We start from the raw sequence: 20236 nt of genomic DNA on the forward strand, positions 1-20236 counted from the left end.
GAGAGCTTAGCCTCTAGTTTGGCTGTATAACTGCATCTCTCACATGTATTACGGTTTGGTGGTAGGAGGAGGGGGTTATCTGTGTACATGAGTCAGTTGTAACATTGCCTCAAAATGCCCAGATTCACCAGTTGGACTGGAGAGTACACCTGAAATTGCTCTTTGGACATGCCTGGATAGGTACAGTGAACTGTTTTACTGGATGGCTGGTAAGGTCAAATAGAGAGCCTTGTCCTTCTGCACAGTACAGGAGGGTCTAGTGCTAGGGTTTATAAGTGCTTGCTATAAGTTTTGAGCAAGTGCCAGGCTTAGGAATGAATGGCTTGAGTGCTTAAGTTGAAAGTTTGTCTAGTTCCAAGGGAAAAATTGAAGAGAAGACTTTGTGGACCCGGGAATAGTTTTACCCTAGCTAACAAGTGCTGCCCAGCATGCAAAACTGGGCAAATATGGTATTTATAGCAGGGAAATGAAAGAGATAGAAATTAGCCCAAAATGGCCAATAAACTATTAATTCCTGGACTGAAACCACTCCTCCAGAGACAGATAGGCTGCTCAAAGCTCCCCTCTCTCACAGGTGAACTGAGAAACTTCCTTTTATCCAAGTAAGGGATGGGCAAACACAGAGATTTGTAACACAGCCCTGAATTCAGCACTAACCTGAAAACTGGACTTAGAAAGGCAGGAAATTAGTATATATATTTTTTTTCAGAAAATAAAGCAGATACACTCAAAAAACAGTTTAAAAGCACAGAAAAGGGTACTTATTGTTATATATTGCAGATCAGAGTTGTAGTCAATGCCCCCAGTAAAAAAGTAGGAAAAAAAACAGAAATACAGTAAAAGCAGATGAATAAAGTGCAATTATATATATATATATATATATATATATATATATATATATATATATATATATATATATATATATACATATATAAAACAATAGAAAAGAAACTGATTTAAACAAGTTACCCAATTAACCAGAAAAAAGCTCAAACCTGAGCCCTATTCCAGCCGTCTTCAATCAGATAAGTTCTAACTGTACACCCCTGCTTACTAGGGTGCAGGGGAACCTTCTCCAAAAAAAGATGGCCTGGATCAGTGCTCAAGTTATACAAACAAAGCTAGATTCAGCAGGCCTGAATCTGGTCTATGCTACAGCAACAAGGCACACCAATTTCAGAAAGAAACAGTTCAAATAAGCAGTCACAATAAGCCTGTGACCAGAAATTCCCAGCTCAGAAGGGCAGAATCCAGCCTCTTCTCCCACAATAGTGCAGACCACAAACCTTTGTAATGTAGAATATCTAGCCTGAAGCCCAAGTGCTTAAGCCAGAACTAATACACTTTTAGAATAGCAAACACTGGGCCTTCAATCAGCAATTCCCAGCTTAGAAGTATGTAAGCTACCTGTCGTGCCACAACAGTGCAGACCACAAACCTTCTTAATGTAAAACAAATTGTATGAAGCCCAAGTGCTTAAACCAAAAGACTTAGAATAACAGTTACAATTTAATCAGGCTACGATCGAGCAGAAATAAATGCAGCAGAATAAATAAAATTGAGTACTTTTAAGAAAAGCAAAATAAAGTAGGAGGAAACACAAATACAGTAAAGGCAAATGAATAAAGTGCAATTTTTTTTTTAAGTGCAAGAAGAGAGGAAGGAAGAACCTAAGTGGGCTGGCCTTCTCAAATCTTGTCTCTGTATTAAGTAGAGTGAACACTAGAGTCAGAATATGATCTAACTGTACTCAGTTAAGTGAGCAAATGAGATGGACCCAGGAGGAGTGTTCTAATACAGACTTACAGGAGGGGCGGGCAATTCCAGAGCCACCAATACTAATACCAACACAGGAACAGGGAGGGAAGGTGGGGAACTAACTGCAGAGAGACACACACACAGCACACTGTTCAGAAACACACAATTAGGAAACAGAAAAAATTAAAATACAGTACTTTTAAAATTGCAAGTTTGTACTTAACAGAAAACGAAAATCCACTACTGCAAGTTTCACTTAGCTTCAGCTTGTAATGCAGATGTTTGTAACCAAGCAAGTCTCTCAGGAGTTGAGCATGAAATGATTTCTCAAACTTTGTGGCTAGCACTTAATGTACAGAGGAATCCCTCTAGGCTATTAAATATCAGATAAAGTAGTGATACCAACACCCCCTCTTATAGCAAAATAACTGCAGTGAGACACAAAGCACACTGGTCAGAAACACACAATTAGGAAACAGAAAAAATGAAAATACAGTACTTTTAAAACTGCAAGTTTGTACTTAACAGAAGATTAAAATTCTCTACTGCAAGTTTTACTTAGCTTCAGCTTGTAATGCAGATGTTTGTAACCAAGCAATTCTCTCAGGTGTTGAGCATAAAATGATTTCTCAAACTTTGTGGCTAGCACTTAAAGTACAGAGGAATCCCTCTAGGCTATTAAATATCAGATAACAAAGAAGTGATACGAACAACCCCTCTTATAGTAAAATAACTGCAGAGAGACACACAGCACACTGTTCAGAAGCACACAATTAGGAAACAGAAAAAGATGAAAATACAGTACTTTTAAAACTGCAAGTTTGTACTTAACAGAAGATGAAAATTCACTACTGCAATTCCAGTTGTTGCATGTGCCTAGACAGATATATGCCAAATGGGGCATTATATTCAGTGAGGGCTGAGTAAAGGGGGCAAAAGATATCTATACGCATTCATTTCTTTACATGCTGTGCAATAAAGAAGGACTTTCTTATAAGAACAGACATCTTGATCAAAATTTAGGATACTGTCCACACAAGTTCTTAAATCCTGAACAACTGGATCAACTCTTAAAGTTGTACTGTTAATGTAGTAGTTCTCTGGGGTAGATGACTTCCCAAAGTGTACAATAATCCTTTTTTGGCATTTAGTTTCAGCGCATGATTTTGACACCAGTTATTTAGTTCAGACAAATTTTCCTGCAGGATGGCTAAGTAATTTGCGGATTTAGTGACTGCCTCTAGTTTAATTGGTTCTATATCTTGATCGAATGCTTAATTGAGTAAATCTCTATTTGTCAAACCCAATTCAGCAAAAGCTCAGTTAAGCGAATGACCCTTTAAGCAAAATGTTTCCTACGGCAAGGAAGTTGTTGGCCATCATCAGGAATTTGTTCTTTTCCCCCCTCTAGTGTGATCTTGGAGTTGGTTTATTTAATTGGGGGTTTCCCCCCACATTGAGGGGTGTAGTAGGTGAAGCCCCCCACTTTGCAGAGTTTTAAATTTTGTGTTTGTTATAATTTTTTTTCCCCTTAGGAAACTTTTCGCTTAAATGATCATTAGCTTAATTGCGGTTTCACTGACTTGGGTTCGATGAATAGCAATTTGCTCAATTAAGCGTTCGATTAAGTGATATAGACCCGTTTAATTAATAGCTTTTCTAAGCTTATCATAGTGAGTGCCATTTAGCATTAATGTTCTTCTATATGAGTAGTTAAATATTTCACTAGCTTATCCCTGACATGTGTATCAAAAAGATTATGTCTTAAAAACAGTATTCTAAAACAATAACATATTAAAACAGGTTTTATATGGGATAATGCGATTTCATTGACATACAATTGAATGTAATTGTCTGGCTGCATATTTTTAACTGTAAACTTACCAGCAGTACAATTTAACAAACAATAAGAGTAAGAAGTTATTATAACTGACTGTGAGTCACCGTCATGCCAAAGAGGTTGGTGTTCTAGATAGACCATCATTTCCCTTTCTCTGAAATCTAGAAGCTCCCTTTTTATGAATTGCAACCTGCTCAGCTGTGATTAAATATCTTCAGTGAAACACTCAAGGAGGAACTCTATCAAACTGTCCTGCTTCTCATTTACACACGTATCCTAAAATTATGCATTAATATTATTTTTTATGAAAACACTGTATTGTTTTGAATCAAAAGTGTGCATTTATTTGCAATGTAGTTACAAACAGATTATATACAAAAATAGAAAACATATGAGTTTTCTTTTCTTTCCAAGAATGCAGTTTTTTATACCTTCTCCATAATGGTATCTGCATGGCCACCTGTCCAAAGGGCTATTTTGAAGACTTTGACCACAGTAAGTGCATACCATGTCATGTGACCTGTGCCACTTGTTCTGGATTATCATATAATGACTGTGAGACATGCCTTCCAGTGAGTCCAAAATTATACAAGGGCCAGTGCTTGGAAGACTGCCCAACTGAGACATTTTATAAAGCTTCAGAAATGGAATGCCAAGGTAAGATAAAACAACATCTATATATTTTTTTTTAATGTTTAGCAAATATATGTATCACTTTCTATTAAACAGCTACTATGCTATTAATAGTTAATCATTAAGTTAATGACACCAGTCTTCTTCAAAAGGCAAAGTAATTATGACTGGGATTTGATATTTGCTTGTGTTAGGTAATGAATTCTATAGAACTGGATGTGTTAAATTAATATTACATTTATTCAGACTTTCTTGAATGGATAGGGTGTCTAATCATGGTCTTACTTTTACTTTTTTGAGTAATCACTTCAAAAGTGGAAAATGTGCCATTTAATATTTTGTGTCATGCTGAATTCTGTAAAATAGCAGAACTTTTAACTCCACTGATGTATTATACCTGAAAGCAAACTAAACTGGAAAGTTAATTTAAACCAGCCACTTAAAAATGTCGATCTTCGTTGGTTCTTCATTTCTGACCACATATATCAGAAATTCAGTAATACAACTAGGAAAACATTAAAACTATAAGCTTGTTAACTTCAAATTGCGCAGATATATTCAGTGTCAGATGAAATAGTTAGACCATAGAGGTGATTTATACTTAAGTGCTGGTCTTGGCCTGTTACTTAATAATTGTAACTGGGTTGCAGGCTCAGTGGATGGTTAAATACATACAGTTAGTCTGTAAAAGTATACATATCAAATCAAGCAATTCCACAGGCATTTATAACAGATGCTAATTAATGAAAGCAAACTGATCTTTTATATGAAGTGTATTGTACAGGCATTTTCTTATATCAGTTCCTTCTTCACTCTGTTTTGAAATAGGAAAAGTTATAATCTGGACCTTTCATGTATACGTTCATATGTGCACATGCACAAGCACTCTCACACACACATATACGCACACACACACTCTTATCTAACTTTCTGTTGTAGTTTTGATAAGGGGAGAGAAGAAAACCAAAAGCAGAAATTATGTAGCATATGCATTCTTATGGACCAGCAGATAATATTCTGGAGCTTTGTGTTGGGGAATGAAGAGTGAAGTTATTTTAAGGAAGAGACTACTTCATTTATTTTACCCACACACTGTGATTAGAGGTTGATCATTGAAATGGAAAACACTGATACTTTACACCACATCATTGTTTTAATATTCTATACATACTTTCAGTCTTGTTCTTCATACTCTGGTATGGGAAGCATTTGATAGAGATGGATTAGACAGTCTACATATTTTTATAAATTGAAGCAAAAATACCATTGTCCTTTATCAATTGGCAAGCAACACAATTTGAGATTTACAAATATAATGGCATGGACGTAAAGGTTGGAACAAACATATTTAATAAATATGATTAGAAATGCCTCTATTATTTTAATAATCATATAGTAAAAGCAGACAGATTAATTAGTATTAGTGGTTTGTAGAGTTTGGTTCCCTTGACAAGTTAAAGTTTGTAGAAAAAAAAAATTATTAAACAGCCACTTCAGTTTGTAAGGAAATGGAAATAACAGTGCACAAGCCACATCTATTTCTTTAAATCAGTTGCTAAATCATAAAGAAAAGATTACAGGATGCAAATAATAAAAAATGTTCTATTTTATATTGAAAATATTTCAAGAAGTTTTCAGTGCCAATCATTCTGTTAAAACCAATTTTAATGACCTCAATACTTAATGAAGCAAACCTTGATGTGGACATGTTGAAAATGTATTACCTGTTCCTCACCTTCCTATTATAAGTAAAGTCACCTCTCAGGTAATGTATGCATGGGTGCATTTCCAATTTTTCATCTACCTGATCCCCACCAGTATCATTTTAGATATAAGCAGAGCACTGAGGCAAATCTTATTCCAGTAGGTAATGATTTGTTAATGGTGAGCAATCAGTGATTATATTCAATATTACTATTCATTGATTTCTCATTGGAATTTCACATTGTATATCATGGCATTTTGACTATGTGAGTTCTTACTTATGTTTGACTGGAACCATTAGGATGTGACTTGTCTTTTATTGATAAGCCTGTGCCCAGAAAATAGCTTCTGGGACTAATTCCTCTCTTGCTCTTCCTTTAAAATACAGAATACCTCATTGCTCTGTTTTGGTGTAATTTTTTGTTCTTGGTCCAAGTCCTACCATTTAAGGAGCCGGTTAAGGAAAAGGTAATTGTTATTAATTTTATGCTGATTATATTCAGCTTTAACTCTCCTTTGTTGAGGAGCCTCTGGTAGTCTTTACTGCTCTTGAATGATGAAATGATTCTCTTTTTTAGTAGATGAAACAAAGTTAACTAAAATGCAACCTAAGACCAAGGAGTGCTAATCTATGTCAGCCAGAGCCAAGCTTGTCTTTATCGCCTCTATTTTTTCTCCTCCCTTGATATATATTTGTAGAGAATACAATGGAATCTGCATCACGTCTGTGATTTGGACATGCTTCTTGATAACAGACTGATTATTAAAACCAGTTGCTGTACATTGTCAAGACATCTTACTTCCATCTCAAAAACATTGCTTGAATTTGCACTTGATTCACTTCTCAGAATAAGGGAGACTGATTTATGATCTGCTCTCAGCTCACTTTGACCTTTGTAATACCTTTTGACTCAGGCTTAAGAACCTCATATATCTACATCAAATACAGAACTTATTTACAAGGCTTTTGGGAGAAATATCATGCACTTTCTACATAATAACTATCTTATGGTATATGCACTGTTGCTGACTGGAGCTTTGTATGGCATACAGATTCTGACACCTTACAAGTTCTGTGCAAACTGGGTCATCCTTATTAAAAGGCACTGCCAGAACACTTCTTAAGTCATCAGATGACTGGCTGCTGGTTCTTCCAAGTGCCTGTTTTGAATCATTTGCAAGCCAATTTTCTGTGTACCTTGTCCAAGTCATTTGTAATCAGCTACTTTTCCTGAATCAAGTATTTGCATCTTGGCCTCTTTCAGAAAGTCTGTTAAGTACAATCTGCTTTGGACAATATATTTAAATCCTCCTATGTGTACAGATTCTGTTTTTACTTAATTTAATTTAGCAAATATTTAACTATTTGTGCTTGCCTTCTTCAACTGCTATGTCTCTGCTACTTTGTTGGTGGTATTGCTGTGTTCTTTAAAAATGTCAAATGCCTAGACATAGTGATATTCAAATGCACAAATAAGCAAACATTTCTAAGGTACATCTGTGAAGTCCTTCCTCAGCTTGTCAAAACTGGGCAAATACATAACAGTAAAAAGTTCAAGAAAATAACTTTGCAGAACTCACTGCTGATTATGGACTCCTTCCTCATTACCTTAAGACATGAAAGACACCTTCTTTACATTTCATCAAATGCATGGCTTCAGTCATTATACACCTGAGAGTCAAGAATCTTCACATCTCCTCTTATGTGGGCAATTATTTCATATATGGTCTTCTATAAAAGAGCTGCAGAAAACTCAGATCTTAATGTCTCATTGTTTCAGAATGTTGTTAAGTTCAAAGTATAGAAGTCAAGCTAATATTCTGATCAGCAAATGCCTTTCCTAAGGATAACATTGACTATGAAAAAAAGGGTAAGATATCACTGCCTCAGGATGAATTAAAATTTCTGCCACATCTTTAAAAGAACACACTTTCAGGTATGGACATTCCTGATAACCATGTGATATATGTCCTTTTTCATTGTAATGGTCATGAAAGTGAGACCACACATGAGAAAATTCCAATGAAATCTTTGGGATTGACACAAAGAACCAATGGAATATGTTTTCCTTCAGATTCCAGAAGTAACCAAGGTATATAAATGTTGAAACCAGCAGATCTTCTGTAATCTAAGGGAAGTAAGCTTTTCCAGTGGGGCACCTTGTTTTCAGTGTCCTCCTGCATAGGTTGCTGACTATTACCTATTAAAGTTACCCCAGTGGTACAAAGATGCTGAAAACAAGTCAGCGAGCAAGATACCCCCAAGCAAAGAAGAGCAACAGCAGGCCATAAATGCATGAAACAACACCAAAACTCTTTAATATCTTATCAGATATCACAAAGTTGCAGAACAAAAGTAGCAAGGTCATTTGATGCTAGTGCAAAAATATATCCAGTATATAAATGGAAAAATTAGAGACAATGTTTATGTTAATTGCCTAAAGAACCAGTTATTAGAGAATAGGGTGAACAGCTTAAAGTTTTGGTTGGTTTCACTGGAGAACAGATCTAGGCATGTTAACGTGTGCCATACAGACATACCAAACACCTTTATGGAAAAAGAATCTAAGTGCTTTCTTTCACCAACAAATCTTGCTTCTGCTCAAACTGCTACAGTTTCTGGAATATTTGTTAGGAAGAATCAAAGAAGAAGGTAGAGCCATAATAAGACAGGGTTTGAAAAAAAAGACAAATATTGTAAAAAATGTCCAATTATATGACAAGTTAATAGCTGCACCAATGCTAAAATGGAAGGTCATTAGTTTGCATTGGGAAGAAACTACAGACAAGGCAGATGGCCCCCACTGTATTCCTTTCATATTCATTTCATCAAAAATTCCATCAAATGTTTTCCTGTATCCTTTAAAGCTGCTGAAGAATTCTGAAACAAATATATAAGGAATACAGTGGGGCCATCTCCACCCTTGTCCACCATTTCTCAGTGGAGGAGTTACGTTTGTCTTCCTAAATAGTGCCCTGAAGTTCATCATTAGGGAGATGGGTGCACTATTCAGAGATGTCAACACACCCAAAGCACATGACAAAACCATGAGGAAGGTGGATAGACACAATTAGGGGAAAGACCAGTTAGGCACTGAGTCCAGCAAAGGCACCTGAAAATAAGAATGATTTTATCAGATACAGGAAGACCAGCTCGAAGATTCGTATCAAGATCCATGACCATTCTTGCTAGTCTCACTAAACATGATAGGTTTTCTGGAGAATGTGATACTTTAATTGAGATGTTTGTAAGGAGATGGCATCCTCACAGTTTCCTGGACCAGTAAGGGACATTTGTATAAAAGGGAAAATGGGATACATGGCCCCCTTACTATCAAAGGAGTATTAGCTAATGTTACTAAAAAGGAGAATGATGTGAATATTAATTTCAATAAGTCATTAATTACACTTTATTGTTTGTATTGTTGGGCTAGTAGACAAATATTATGCAAAAACTGGGAGTTTTTATTAGCCAACCAGGAAATGAAAGATCTTCTGGGTACCTCCCCTAGGATTATTTTTAAAAGAGGTAAAGATTTAAAAAATATTTTGATTGCATCCATAAAGTGAGGAAGTTGGGCAAAAATGATATGACAAATAAAAAATTAGGTACTTTTAAATGTGGCTATTGTAAACGATCCCCAGGATTTAATAAAATCCATGTAGGCATAATGTAGAGCCTACACAGAAGGTACTACGTCTGTGTATGCAGATCCCCCTCAGTAGCATGCCATGCATATTAAAGAAGGCGTATTACTGAGGGAGAAACAGTGTAGGGAGTGTGTCACTAACTGTGTCCATAAATGAGTAACACACCACTGCACTGTCCAAGTGGCTAATAGCAATAAATGCAATGTAATAATTCATTTTTTACAATTTTTTTAAAAGTTTGCAAGGTCCGGTGCTCAGCGACTGGCATGTGCCAGACATCTAAAAATAGAAACCGGATGCATTTAATTTATGATGCAAAGGTCAACTTTAAACATAGCTTAGTAGGTTTGCGTGGCATGGCACAGCCTTAACAGTGTTTAAACTTGGTTCAGAGGTAGATGTAAAAGTATAGCAACATTTCCCATATCCATGTAGTCAAGTGGTTAGAGTAATTGTGTTATGTGCAAAAGGTGCGGGGTTTGAATACAGAGGAGGGAAATTAAGCAATAATTTTCTAAATATAAATGATGCCAATTATTTTAAACCATGATGTGCTGCACTCAGCTAAACTCTGCTAAGCCATGCTAAGCCAAGATGAGCACTGTTAAAACAATCTCTGTTTAAGCATCCCTTGGCTGCACTTAGCTGGTTTGCACACTGCTAAGCACTGCTAAACAGTGGCAGTTTAAGCAATGCTCAGCTCAGCTAAGCTGGTTTGTGCACTGCTAAGCAATAAGCCACAGTTTTAAAAATGTCCCAATGGTGTGTAAGGGTGGGAAAACAGGCTATAGTAAGCTCAATAGGTGGGAATACATTATATTCTGTTGGAGTGTGAACTGTGCAAGATCTATGGCAGGTGTTACAGGGGGTGCACACTTCTGGGCTCAGCTGTGGGGCATTCTGGAGTCCAGGGTCATGGTTGAACTTCTTGTGAAAGACCATGAATACCGGCTGCTGCAGGGCCAGTTCCAGGGATTGGAGTACAAGTCGGAGGCCTGGGAGTGGCTGGCACATGATCTCACTAGTACAACAGGTATCCCCGCACAGATGAGCAGCTCTATCACCATTATGATCTGAAGCATCGGAAAAGGGGACTTCTGGACAGCTGGGCCCAGGATGCTCAGGATGGCAATGCCCCACATGTTTGTAAGTGCTGTTAGTATTGTTTTACCAATACCTAATCTGAATGTGTGACAGACAAATATGCATAATGGTGCACTTCTCTCCCTACAGCTACAAAGGAGAGAGCTCGCAACCTAGAGGCCCATGCAGGGCACCTGGCCAGGGTGCGTCATGAGTATGGTGAGTAGAGATTAATTTGCAATCTATAGTCAAATACACAAGATAGAGTAATTCATTCACTGCCATTAGGTACATACAGTACAGATGTGTCTATTGCAATGAATGTGGTTATAGGCCTGCACTGCAATAATTGACTACTGCCAAGTATAGTGCAATAACGATTAAAGCATGAAACCTGATAATGTTAATGAAATAAGGTTTCTACTGCAACAGTTGCGGAATTACAGCTGTATTGCAACACCTACATTATATAAACTGTTGTGCAATAAAGACTTGAAAAATATACAATAACTGCATGAAGGCACCCCCATAATTAACCTGTGCTGTGCAATATGTGTGTAAGTAGGGCTGTTGTTCATGAAATCAAGTATGATATCTGCTCTGAAATACAAACAAAAAGAATACCACTAAGTGACTCGTGGTTAGCTAAGGAAGAGCATTCTGTTGAACTGTAGATTTGGAGCTGTACTGCAAGATATATGCATAATGACCTTTGTTCTGCACAAACATCTGAAGCAATACCAAGAACACGCAAGGTAGGTTGTGTATATCAGGATTGTCTTGTGTTAACCATTGCATTTCAGCTGTATGCATTCCTGCTCCGAGGTACGGTGCTGCAGGCAAGTATGAAACTGTAATAGCTGTAGACTACAAATATACTATCTGTAACTGTATATGGGTCAGGTAACCAACCCAATGCTCCAATATGGTCTGTACATGCTACAGATATTTCTGTGCACTAAGAGTTTATTGTGTACACCTGCATTCTATGTATTAATGTGCAGTTTACCTAGTATCTCTGTCATGCATGAATCTCATGCAATTGTGTTCAAGTGTCACTCCAGTCTTGTATAAAACTGTACTACTAATATCAGATCATATTTTGTTTCCAGGTGAGCTCTAGGCAAATATTAGTCAGTTAATAGTCAACAGTGGCTCAGTAACTCAGTTTGTTAAATGCTGTGTCTTATGTACATTTTGTCACAAACAGACCAGGGTTCAACTCTAGTGACAGGTACTAGTAAATATCACTGAATCAGTTACATATTGTTAACAGATGTTCTCCCCACAGGATTTGCAGGTAAATGGGTGCAGTAGCCCTTATTATCGGTTAATAATTTCTGTGTTCAGATGTAGCAGAGTGTTAACAGCATTGATCAGGAATGTGATAAGATGTCATAAAATAAAGGCAACAAGTACAATACTATTACAAGTTAATACATTAAATAAAATATGTAATCTTGGTATGGCTGTATGCCTGGAGTGTCTGTCCACATTTGCTGAGGTCTAACCCCATGCCTGCCAAGGACGGCATGATAGTTATATACTCTCTGTACTGTACATGATACATGTCTCTCAAGTGTCACTCTGTCACGGACTGTAATCACTGTTTCCTAATCCCTCTGTCACAGACCCATCATCAACATGATTATGTCAATAGTACAATCACACTACATCTGTCCACAGTACACCTTGGCAGTTATTTAGTTCCACCTGACATGCAATAGTCTTCTGTAGTTGTGTACCTGTATGTGTTACAGCTTGGCCCATACTGTCCCATGCGGATAGCTTGAGAGGTGTGTACATGCTACATCAGCTATTGGTCACTGTTATACATAAAGGAAGGGCAGACCTGTAGAGTATATTACAGTACTGCTGCAAACTATATAGCCTATAATGGTATTAATGGATTGTATGTCTCTCTTCCCCCACCCCTTATCTTCATCATAATTTATTATTGTTATACATTGGTTATGGATTGCTATTAACATATGTAGTTCCCTAAACATTATATTGGGCATTGTGTTTTATTATTGTTATGTATTATAATGGTTACATACTAACATATCTTATTGAATTACCTATGCTGTTGGCCTTATGTCGTAACTGTTACTGGCATGCTGTCACTATACTGATTGTTATCTTACTTATTGTTGTGTTGCATACACTATGCAATGTTATGTTACTGGGTTATTTGCAATGTTTTGGTATGCTGTTATAACTAACTAAATGGCTTGTTCATTACTAACCTATATACACTGAAATACCTCAACACCACAGCTCGACTGGGTAGGCTGGTTCCTGGTGATTTGCCTGCCCTATCTCAGCTGGCCATGGCACCGGGTCCCAGCATGTCTAGGACCCAAGCCAGTGGTGCCCCCCCACTGGCCCTGCACTACCTACTAGTGGAACCACCTCAGGGGATGGTGCCCGTCCACCCTTGGGAGTGGGAGTGGAGGGGGGTTATCACGCATGATCAGCTACCAGTGATGGTGCTCAGGACAGTCCATTGTGGGCATGAGCAATGGCTGCACTGGACTGAGAGCAGACTCACAAACTTGGAGGAGCCTGGTGGTGCTGGCAGCCAGCCTCCAGCACAGCCACCTTCAGGGCAGGGAAAGAGCAGTGTTGACTGGGGGGGCTCAGCCACATTGCTGCCGCCTGGGGGCACATGGACCTCTAATTCCACAACGACCTCCCCATCCAAGTTCTTTACCCCCTTTATGTGTCACACACCACTCCTGTATGCTGTCTTGACTGTCTGCAAATGCAACCTGTACTACTCAACCTACCTCCTCATACATAAATATATTGCTTCCCCAACATTCCACGCTCTCCTTAAAAAAAGACTCCTGTCCCACAAAACAAATCAATCCAAACATAGCTCTCCATTTCACACACTTATCTGCTGGACACATGCAATTATTACATTAATTAATGAACACAGTTATGTTGCCCTCACCCCTCTCTCTCTGGGTTGTGAGGCTCCAAATTCCAAATTCTGTAAAAGCTGCACAGCTGTTGCTGTACAAGAAATGGAGAGCTATGGTCCTTTTTTATACTCATCCTCCTTTTTTATACTCATCCTGCACATCCCTACCTGCCTTTCAGTATGTTTCCCCCCTGCTTGCCCCCATTTCACCACTTCCCTATCATCCTTTTTTCTTTTCTTTTTTCTTTTTAGCACGGGTTTAAGTAGAGCTAAGCAGTGTGGCACCCTGCCCAAACCTGCTTAAAACTGGTTTAATCATCTTATGTGTTTCTGACAGTGTTAGACACATATTCAAAATAATCACCACTGCCACATCTCGAACTGGGGCCCCTGTCAATGACAGCACAGTGCATTAGCCCACTTGACCACTCAGCTCTGAATTAAAACAGGTGTTTCCACCAACATATATTGATTGCCACTGACACACTGCAAGTACATAAAATGGGGAAATTGGCAGTGTACTTGGGACTATGATGCAGACTCTACACCAGTACACAGCCAAATAAATAATAATGGATGTATGTGAGGACTGGGATAGCAGATGTAGCTGTCAACTGTACAACCTGTTGCAGAATGTCCATAGTTGTGCCCCCTAGTTTTGGCATGGTTTCACAAAAACATATCTGTCTGCTAAAGTACTGGCAAGTCATTAAAGATAGAGAATAAAAAATCATGACAGGCATTTGAGTGTCACACTTCATACCCATCAGAAAACACATGCTAATGCGATTCCTGTGTCACAGACTGTATGCGAGCACATATATCTTGCAAATACATTTGCTGCAGCAATGACTCAGTAGCTCAGTCTGTTAAATGCCATGCATGTAGTACATTTTGCCAGCCACAGTACTGGGTTTGAATCTAGTGTGTTGCACTTCAATTACATTCTTGTGAATACAGCAAATACTGACTAAGTCATGCAATTGTAGCCAAAATAGGCTGCTGCTACAGAATTAAATCCAACACATGTTAGCAAGTCAAAGGTCTATAGGTAGGGACACTACACATATTCGTATAGCCTACCTATGTGTCATCTACTACTCTCTGATTGGCACTGTTATGTAACAGATGTACCTTAAGCACATGCCTTGACTGGACTGTTATGGGTACCCTCACCCTGTCTCTGCTGTAAATGCAGAGCTGGCACTCCTCCCTCAGTGACACATAAAGTATGTTGTCCTCCAACCTGTTCACATTCCTTACAATGAGTCCTATGAGTCCTAGGCAAAAAGCAGCAGCTGCAGCCTGCAACATATGCAGCTGTATGTTAAGGTACCTGCTACAGACCTACATATCTCACAACCCCCTAGAACAAGAAATCCACACAATATTCATACATAAAGGGGTGGGGACAAAGGTCAGGCAACAGGGACATGTGTCACAGTCTGCCCCTGCAAACATACAGAGCTGATAGACCAGCAGCTACTGCGGCAGCGTGCATATTCTGACAGGTATGATGTCTGACACTCACATGTCTCTTTCCCCTTACTGACTTCACCCACAATGTTTAACACTGAACTGCCAGATAATCATAAAGTCATTTGACAATGGCCAAACATGGCATGCAAAACTGTGGACATACCTCATAAATCTCAACAGTGGACAATATTTGTACCTACCTTCTGTGATGCCATAGTCTCCACATCTCACTAATGTCCATCACACAGACTAAGAAAAGGGCCAAGGTCTACATGAAGGCCTTAAATGTTGCACTGTTGTGCCATATCATTGGCTAATGAAAGTGCAATCCATCTGTTCTGGTTGCAATTAGCAAGTCTGAGCCACAGATTGATGCAAAGGCAATTTTCTGTTAATGAGCATTACCTACAAAGGCAAGCAGCTGCCTAGGGAAAACAGGTCTGTAACTTACTTTACCAAGACAGACTGTGATTTAGGAAGCATTTTGCTTGAGGATTGGTCACAAAAGGGCTACATCACCCTACCAGGTATGTAATACAAGTCCCCATATAATGGGATGCAGATGGGAGGATGCAGTTATTGGGAAGAGGGATTACAACACTAGGCCTGTAGTACATCTCTGGGAATGACATGTTGACAATACTCTGCTGTCCAACAGCTGAAGGCATGCCTCTCAGTTGTGCCTGCTGTGACTTAAATCACAGCTGTGGCCCTCTCACTCTCTCCCTCCTACAGTGGTCGGCTCCTGTACTAATGCTACTGTATTATGTGTTAGACATACTGTCAGTAAGTAAGGGTGGACACAGGTGTCATATCACATGATGTACTGTCTTTCAGCTCCTCTGAGTCTGTGAATGTCACACAGAAATACTTCAGACATTATAAAGGTGTTTCTGACTGTCCCTGATGTACTCTGGCTAGGTCACTGTTTTGTCAACATTCACACCTCATCACTTGAAAGCTTTGGCTAGCATACATGGCAATACCCTACAGAAGGAATTCAGGTCATAGCCATTATTAGTGGGGTGACACAGGCCCAACCGCAGTGACAGAGTGTACATATTGGTCATATAAAGTAAGGGTATGAATACAGTAACAGATATTACTGTAGCATAACTTTTTCTGAGGGTTCTGGCATGTGACAGCCAGATTTTCTACATTCTGAGAACAACCATCAATTACTGTTCAACCATTCACCAGACATCCACATGTTTGTGGCAAAAGAACCACATATATCAGGCACATGTACACACTACAGAAACATCTGTTTACTGGAGAAGTAGGATACCTACAGGGAATATACCCTACAGCACATCTGCATTGCTGTCTGTCACTGTGGCACATTGATTTTGCTGGACTGTCCCCATATACTTGGAATAACACACACCTATTTGTCTGACAGTGGCTGTATGACATGGTACTGGGACATTGCCCATAAGGGACACACCTCAGTAGACAGCATTGATAGTTGTGGAGACATACAACACACTCTGTCACAGCACACAGGGGCATAACTGGTATTACTACTATATTGCTGATAGCCACATACATAATGTGTTGATAGACTGTGGGGTATGACTAAGGATGTACCAGTGGATAGTGCAGGCCAATGTGGATGTGCAGGGTCTGGACATAGTGGATAGCAATATATCTGGTCCTGTGATGTGTTCCCCTCTTCTTGTGTTTCTGAAAGGATGTCTAGATGGAGGCACAAGTCAATTTCAGTCAGTAAAAATAATGTTGTCCTGGTTGGCCTCAGACTGCATCACAATATTCTACTGTCCAGGAGTCACCAGTATTGTGCCCAATGTGCAGCACTGTGGGCTGACCTCATCAAAGCAGTCAACTATGTAGGGCTACAGGACAGAACATATGAGCAGGTCAGATACCGGGCAACAGATATGGTCAATGCTACATGGCAAAGGGCTGCTGCTGTGGCCAGGGGACCATGCTGCCACTGGAGGAGGACTTGCTGCTGAACAACCACACTTGGCCATAGAGGAACTCCTGGTGAACCTGCGATCAACCACCAGCTCCCAAGCATCCATCACTCCACACATTGTGAAGGTGGGTGTCACAGCATCCACAACAGAGAAGTGTCCAGATAAGACTACTGTATTCATCACTGTAATACTGTATCAGTCATTGTGGCAGCCTCTGCATACCGGTACACAGGTGTCAGCTCTATCTGCATTGGGGGGGGGGGTTGGTTTTAATGCACAGTTGTGCACACATACCCAGAATGTCAGCAATGTAGACAGTATCACATTACCTACTGTACATGTTGATATATGCACATATTATCCTGTAACAGTGCCACATTTGGTATTGCTGACAATACCTCTCCCTCACATTTCCATTGGTACATCAGGTGTGGCTGGAGTCCAAGGTCCTGTAACCGATGAGTGTGATAATGTTGTTTTATCATATATACCCAACGAATGTTAAGGGCTGTCATTTTGTTGTAGACACAACTGATATGCTTAGCCAGAGTACAATAATTGTTTGTTCAGTTTCAGAGGAAATAACTGAAGTGCATTGAATAAGTAATCACGGTCATGTATTTGCAGGAGCAGTGACACATTTGCATTTATTTTTGAGAAGCTCTATGCAGTCTGCTATACAGGGGGCAATACTATGCTCAAGACGCGTGCACTGTGTCTTAGGTGTAGGAATATCACATACACTGACATAGTGCTTATCTCACAGGTATATAGCAGCGGCAACATGAACAGGACATAGCTACAGTGCATGTTATAAAGGGCCTGTCTTGTCTGTGTGTGTTGTAGTCTGCTTGTGTGTTGTGCATGGGATCAGAAATAAGATGTAGTATGTGTAATGCAGTTGCGGCTCCTCACCTGTGTGTGTTGTAGTCTGCTTGTGTGTTGTGCATGGGATCAGAAATAAGATGTAGTATGTGTAATGCAGTTGCGGCTCCTCACCTGTGTGTGTGTGTGTGTGTGTGTGTGTGTGTGTGTGTGTGTGTGTGTGTGTGTGTGTGTGTGTATATGTGTGTGTGTATGTATGTGTGTGTGTGTGTGTGTGTGTGTATCACCATACATAATAGTGCAGGTAGTAGTGTACTAATTTTGTCTTCCTCCTCACAGATGACCATGAGGGTTGGATCGTGTCCCCCTCACAACTTGATGTCAGTGTCTGTTCAGATACTAATGATGATGGTGGCTGTGAAGATAGGTGAAGGCTGCCAGCCTAGCTAGATAGAATTGTGTAGATAATTCTGTCATTTGTAAATATTAATGTAAGCCACAGGCTAGTTCTCTTAAATGTGAAAAGTATGTATTGGATGTTGAACTGCAAAAAATGTAACAACACTGCACTCTGCTGTAAGAAATCTGATAAGTCAAACATTGTGTAATTCTTTGATGTAAAACTCAGAGCCAAGATGTCTAGAGGGAGGCATTCTGCCTATTGTTTTGAGACCAGAGTTAATGGCTAGAATTTACATGTATAATTTCTTTTATTGCTCTGGCTTCCTGACCAGCTGCAAGATCAAAATGGCTATTAATGTCTGAGTTTCTGTTAGTATGAGAACCAGAAAGAAATGATGTAATCTGAAATGAATGAGTGGTACTGTGTTATCAATTTAAGGATAGAAAGAATGACGGCATTTAGCATTTGGCTTGAGAACATCCAACTTACCAGCACTCTGCCTATGTTCTACATGTAAGTTTATTTTAGAACTGTGCTTTCTCTTAGATATAGCTAGGAACTAGGAAGATTAGATTAGTTTTTTTCTGTATTGATGTCAGAACTTCTCTACTGTATTATTTAAGTTTTTCTCTGTGATCTCTGAACTCTTGACTAGCACTGTGTAATAAGAAGTATTGTCTTGTGTTTTTATTATGTATTATTAAATATTTTAAACCTTTCAAATGTGGCTGTTTTTTGTAGAGATAATTTAAGCTCTAAGAGTACATTGCATGTATTTAGTGATATTGTAGAAATCCACTTCCAAATAAGCCTTGACTGTTCAGTTGCGCTTACCATTTGGATAATAATATTGCACAGTATAATTGGACACCCTTTCATAAGGGCCTTTTGGTAGCTGATAAATATTAGGTGGTGGCAGTGATTTCTACCGTATAGTTTGGGTAAACTGGGTACAGCTGAAGAACCTGTGCCAGCCTTTCCCAGGAGTATCTGTGTGGTTATATATAATCTCAAAGTGTGTGCATCAGCTACTTGGGCAGGGACACGAAGCACTGGTTGGACAGAGAGAGTGCTGGAGGCTTTAGCTTGCCCACTAGGCTGAGATTTAGACCCTATAGCTGTGCCAGTGGGGAGTCTTATTGGGGACCTGGAGAGAAAGGGAGAAACCAGCCCCAGACTGTGATCTCTGTGTGCTCTTAAGGGAAATTGTTCTTTACTGTGTGTGTATTTATTATCCTTTCCATATATGGATGCCCCTCGCTGGTGTTAGTGGTGAGGATTGAGGTTTCTTGATTGCTGGGCTAGTGCACGGGCATCACATATTAATTGTTTGGCAGTGGTGGGATATCTACACCACATATTAATTGGTTGGCAAATACTAATTGGCTTGTAGTGGTGTGGGTAGTGTGAATTCCTGTAGCTTGTGTACAGTGATCACTGAAGGTGTTTAGCCACTCAGTGAATACTCAGACTTCAGATCACAATTTATTTATTTTGCTAGTTTAGTTAGTCAGGGAGAGCAGGCAAGCATGTCAGCAGAGGAGTACAGAAAGCTGACAAGGAGCCAGCTGTCTGAGATGTACCAGGCTAGGGGACTGGTGCATGGAAACCTGACTAAGGCAGACATGATTGCAATTTGGTCACAGCTGCATCAGAAAACAGCAACCAGGAGGACACTCAGACTGGCAGTGGAGATGTACCACACTCAGAGAATGGACAGCTCAACCTTTCTGCAGAGGACTTAAAAATCCATCTGGAGCTAAAGAGACCTGAGTTGGAGGCCAGGCATTTGGAAATAGAAACAGCTGAGAGACTGAGGCATCTAGAGAGTGAGGACAATAAGAAACTGCAACATCTGCAGGCTGAGGAGAATGAGAAACTGCTATGCCTGGAAGCTGAGGAAAAGGAAAGGCAGAGGCAGCATGAAAAGGAAATGATGACTCTTCACCAGAGTCATGGAGGTAATAGGGAATGGAGTAACTGGA

At 39.4% G+C, this 20236-nt stretch overlaps 1 protein-coding gene across 1 annotated transcript in view; it reads left to right on the top strand.

Moving 5' to 3' along the window:
- Positions 1-20236, top strand: part of LOC122807573 (proprotein convertase subtilisin/kexin type 5-like) — a 572244-nt gene that overhangs the window by 483214 nt on the left and 68794 nt on the right. The window contains exon 7 of the mRNA XM_044078486.1: positions 4013-4255. Coding sequence (XP_043934421.1) covers positions 4013-4255 — 243 coding nt within the window. The remainder of the gene's footprint in view (positions 1-4012; positions 4256-20236) is intronic.

Source organism: Protopterus annectens, chromosome 7.part1, assembly GCF_019279795.1.
Source record: "Protopterus annectens isolate FY-2018-M chromosome 7.part1, PAN1.0, whole genome shotgun sequence".
NCBI classification, from domain to species: Eukaryota; Metazoa; Chordata; order Ceratodontiformes; family Protopteridae; genus Protopterus; species Protopterus annectens.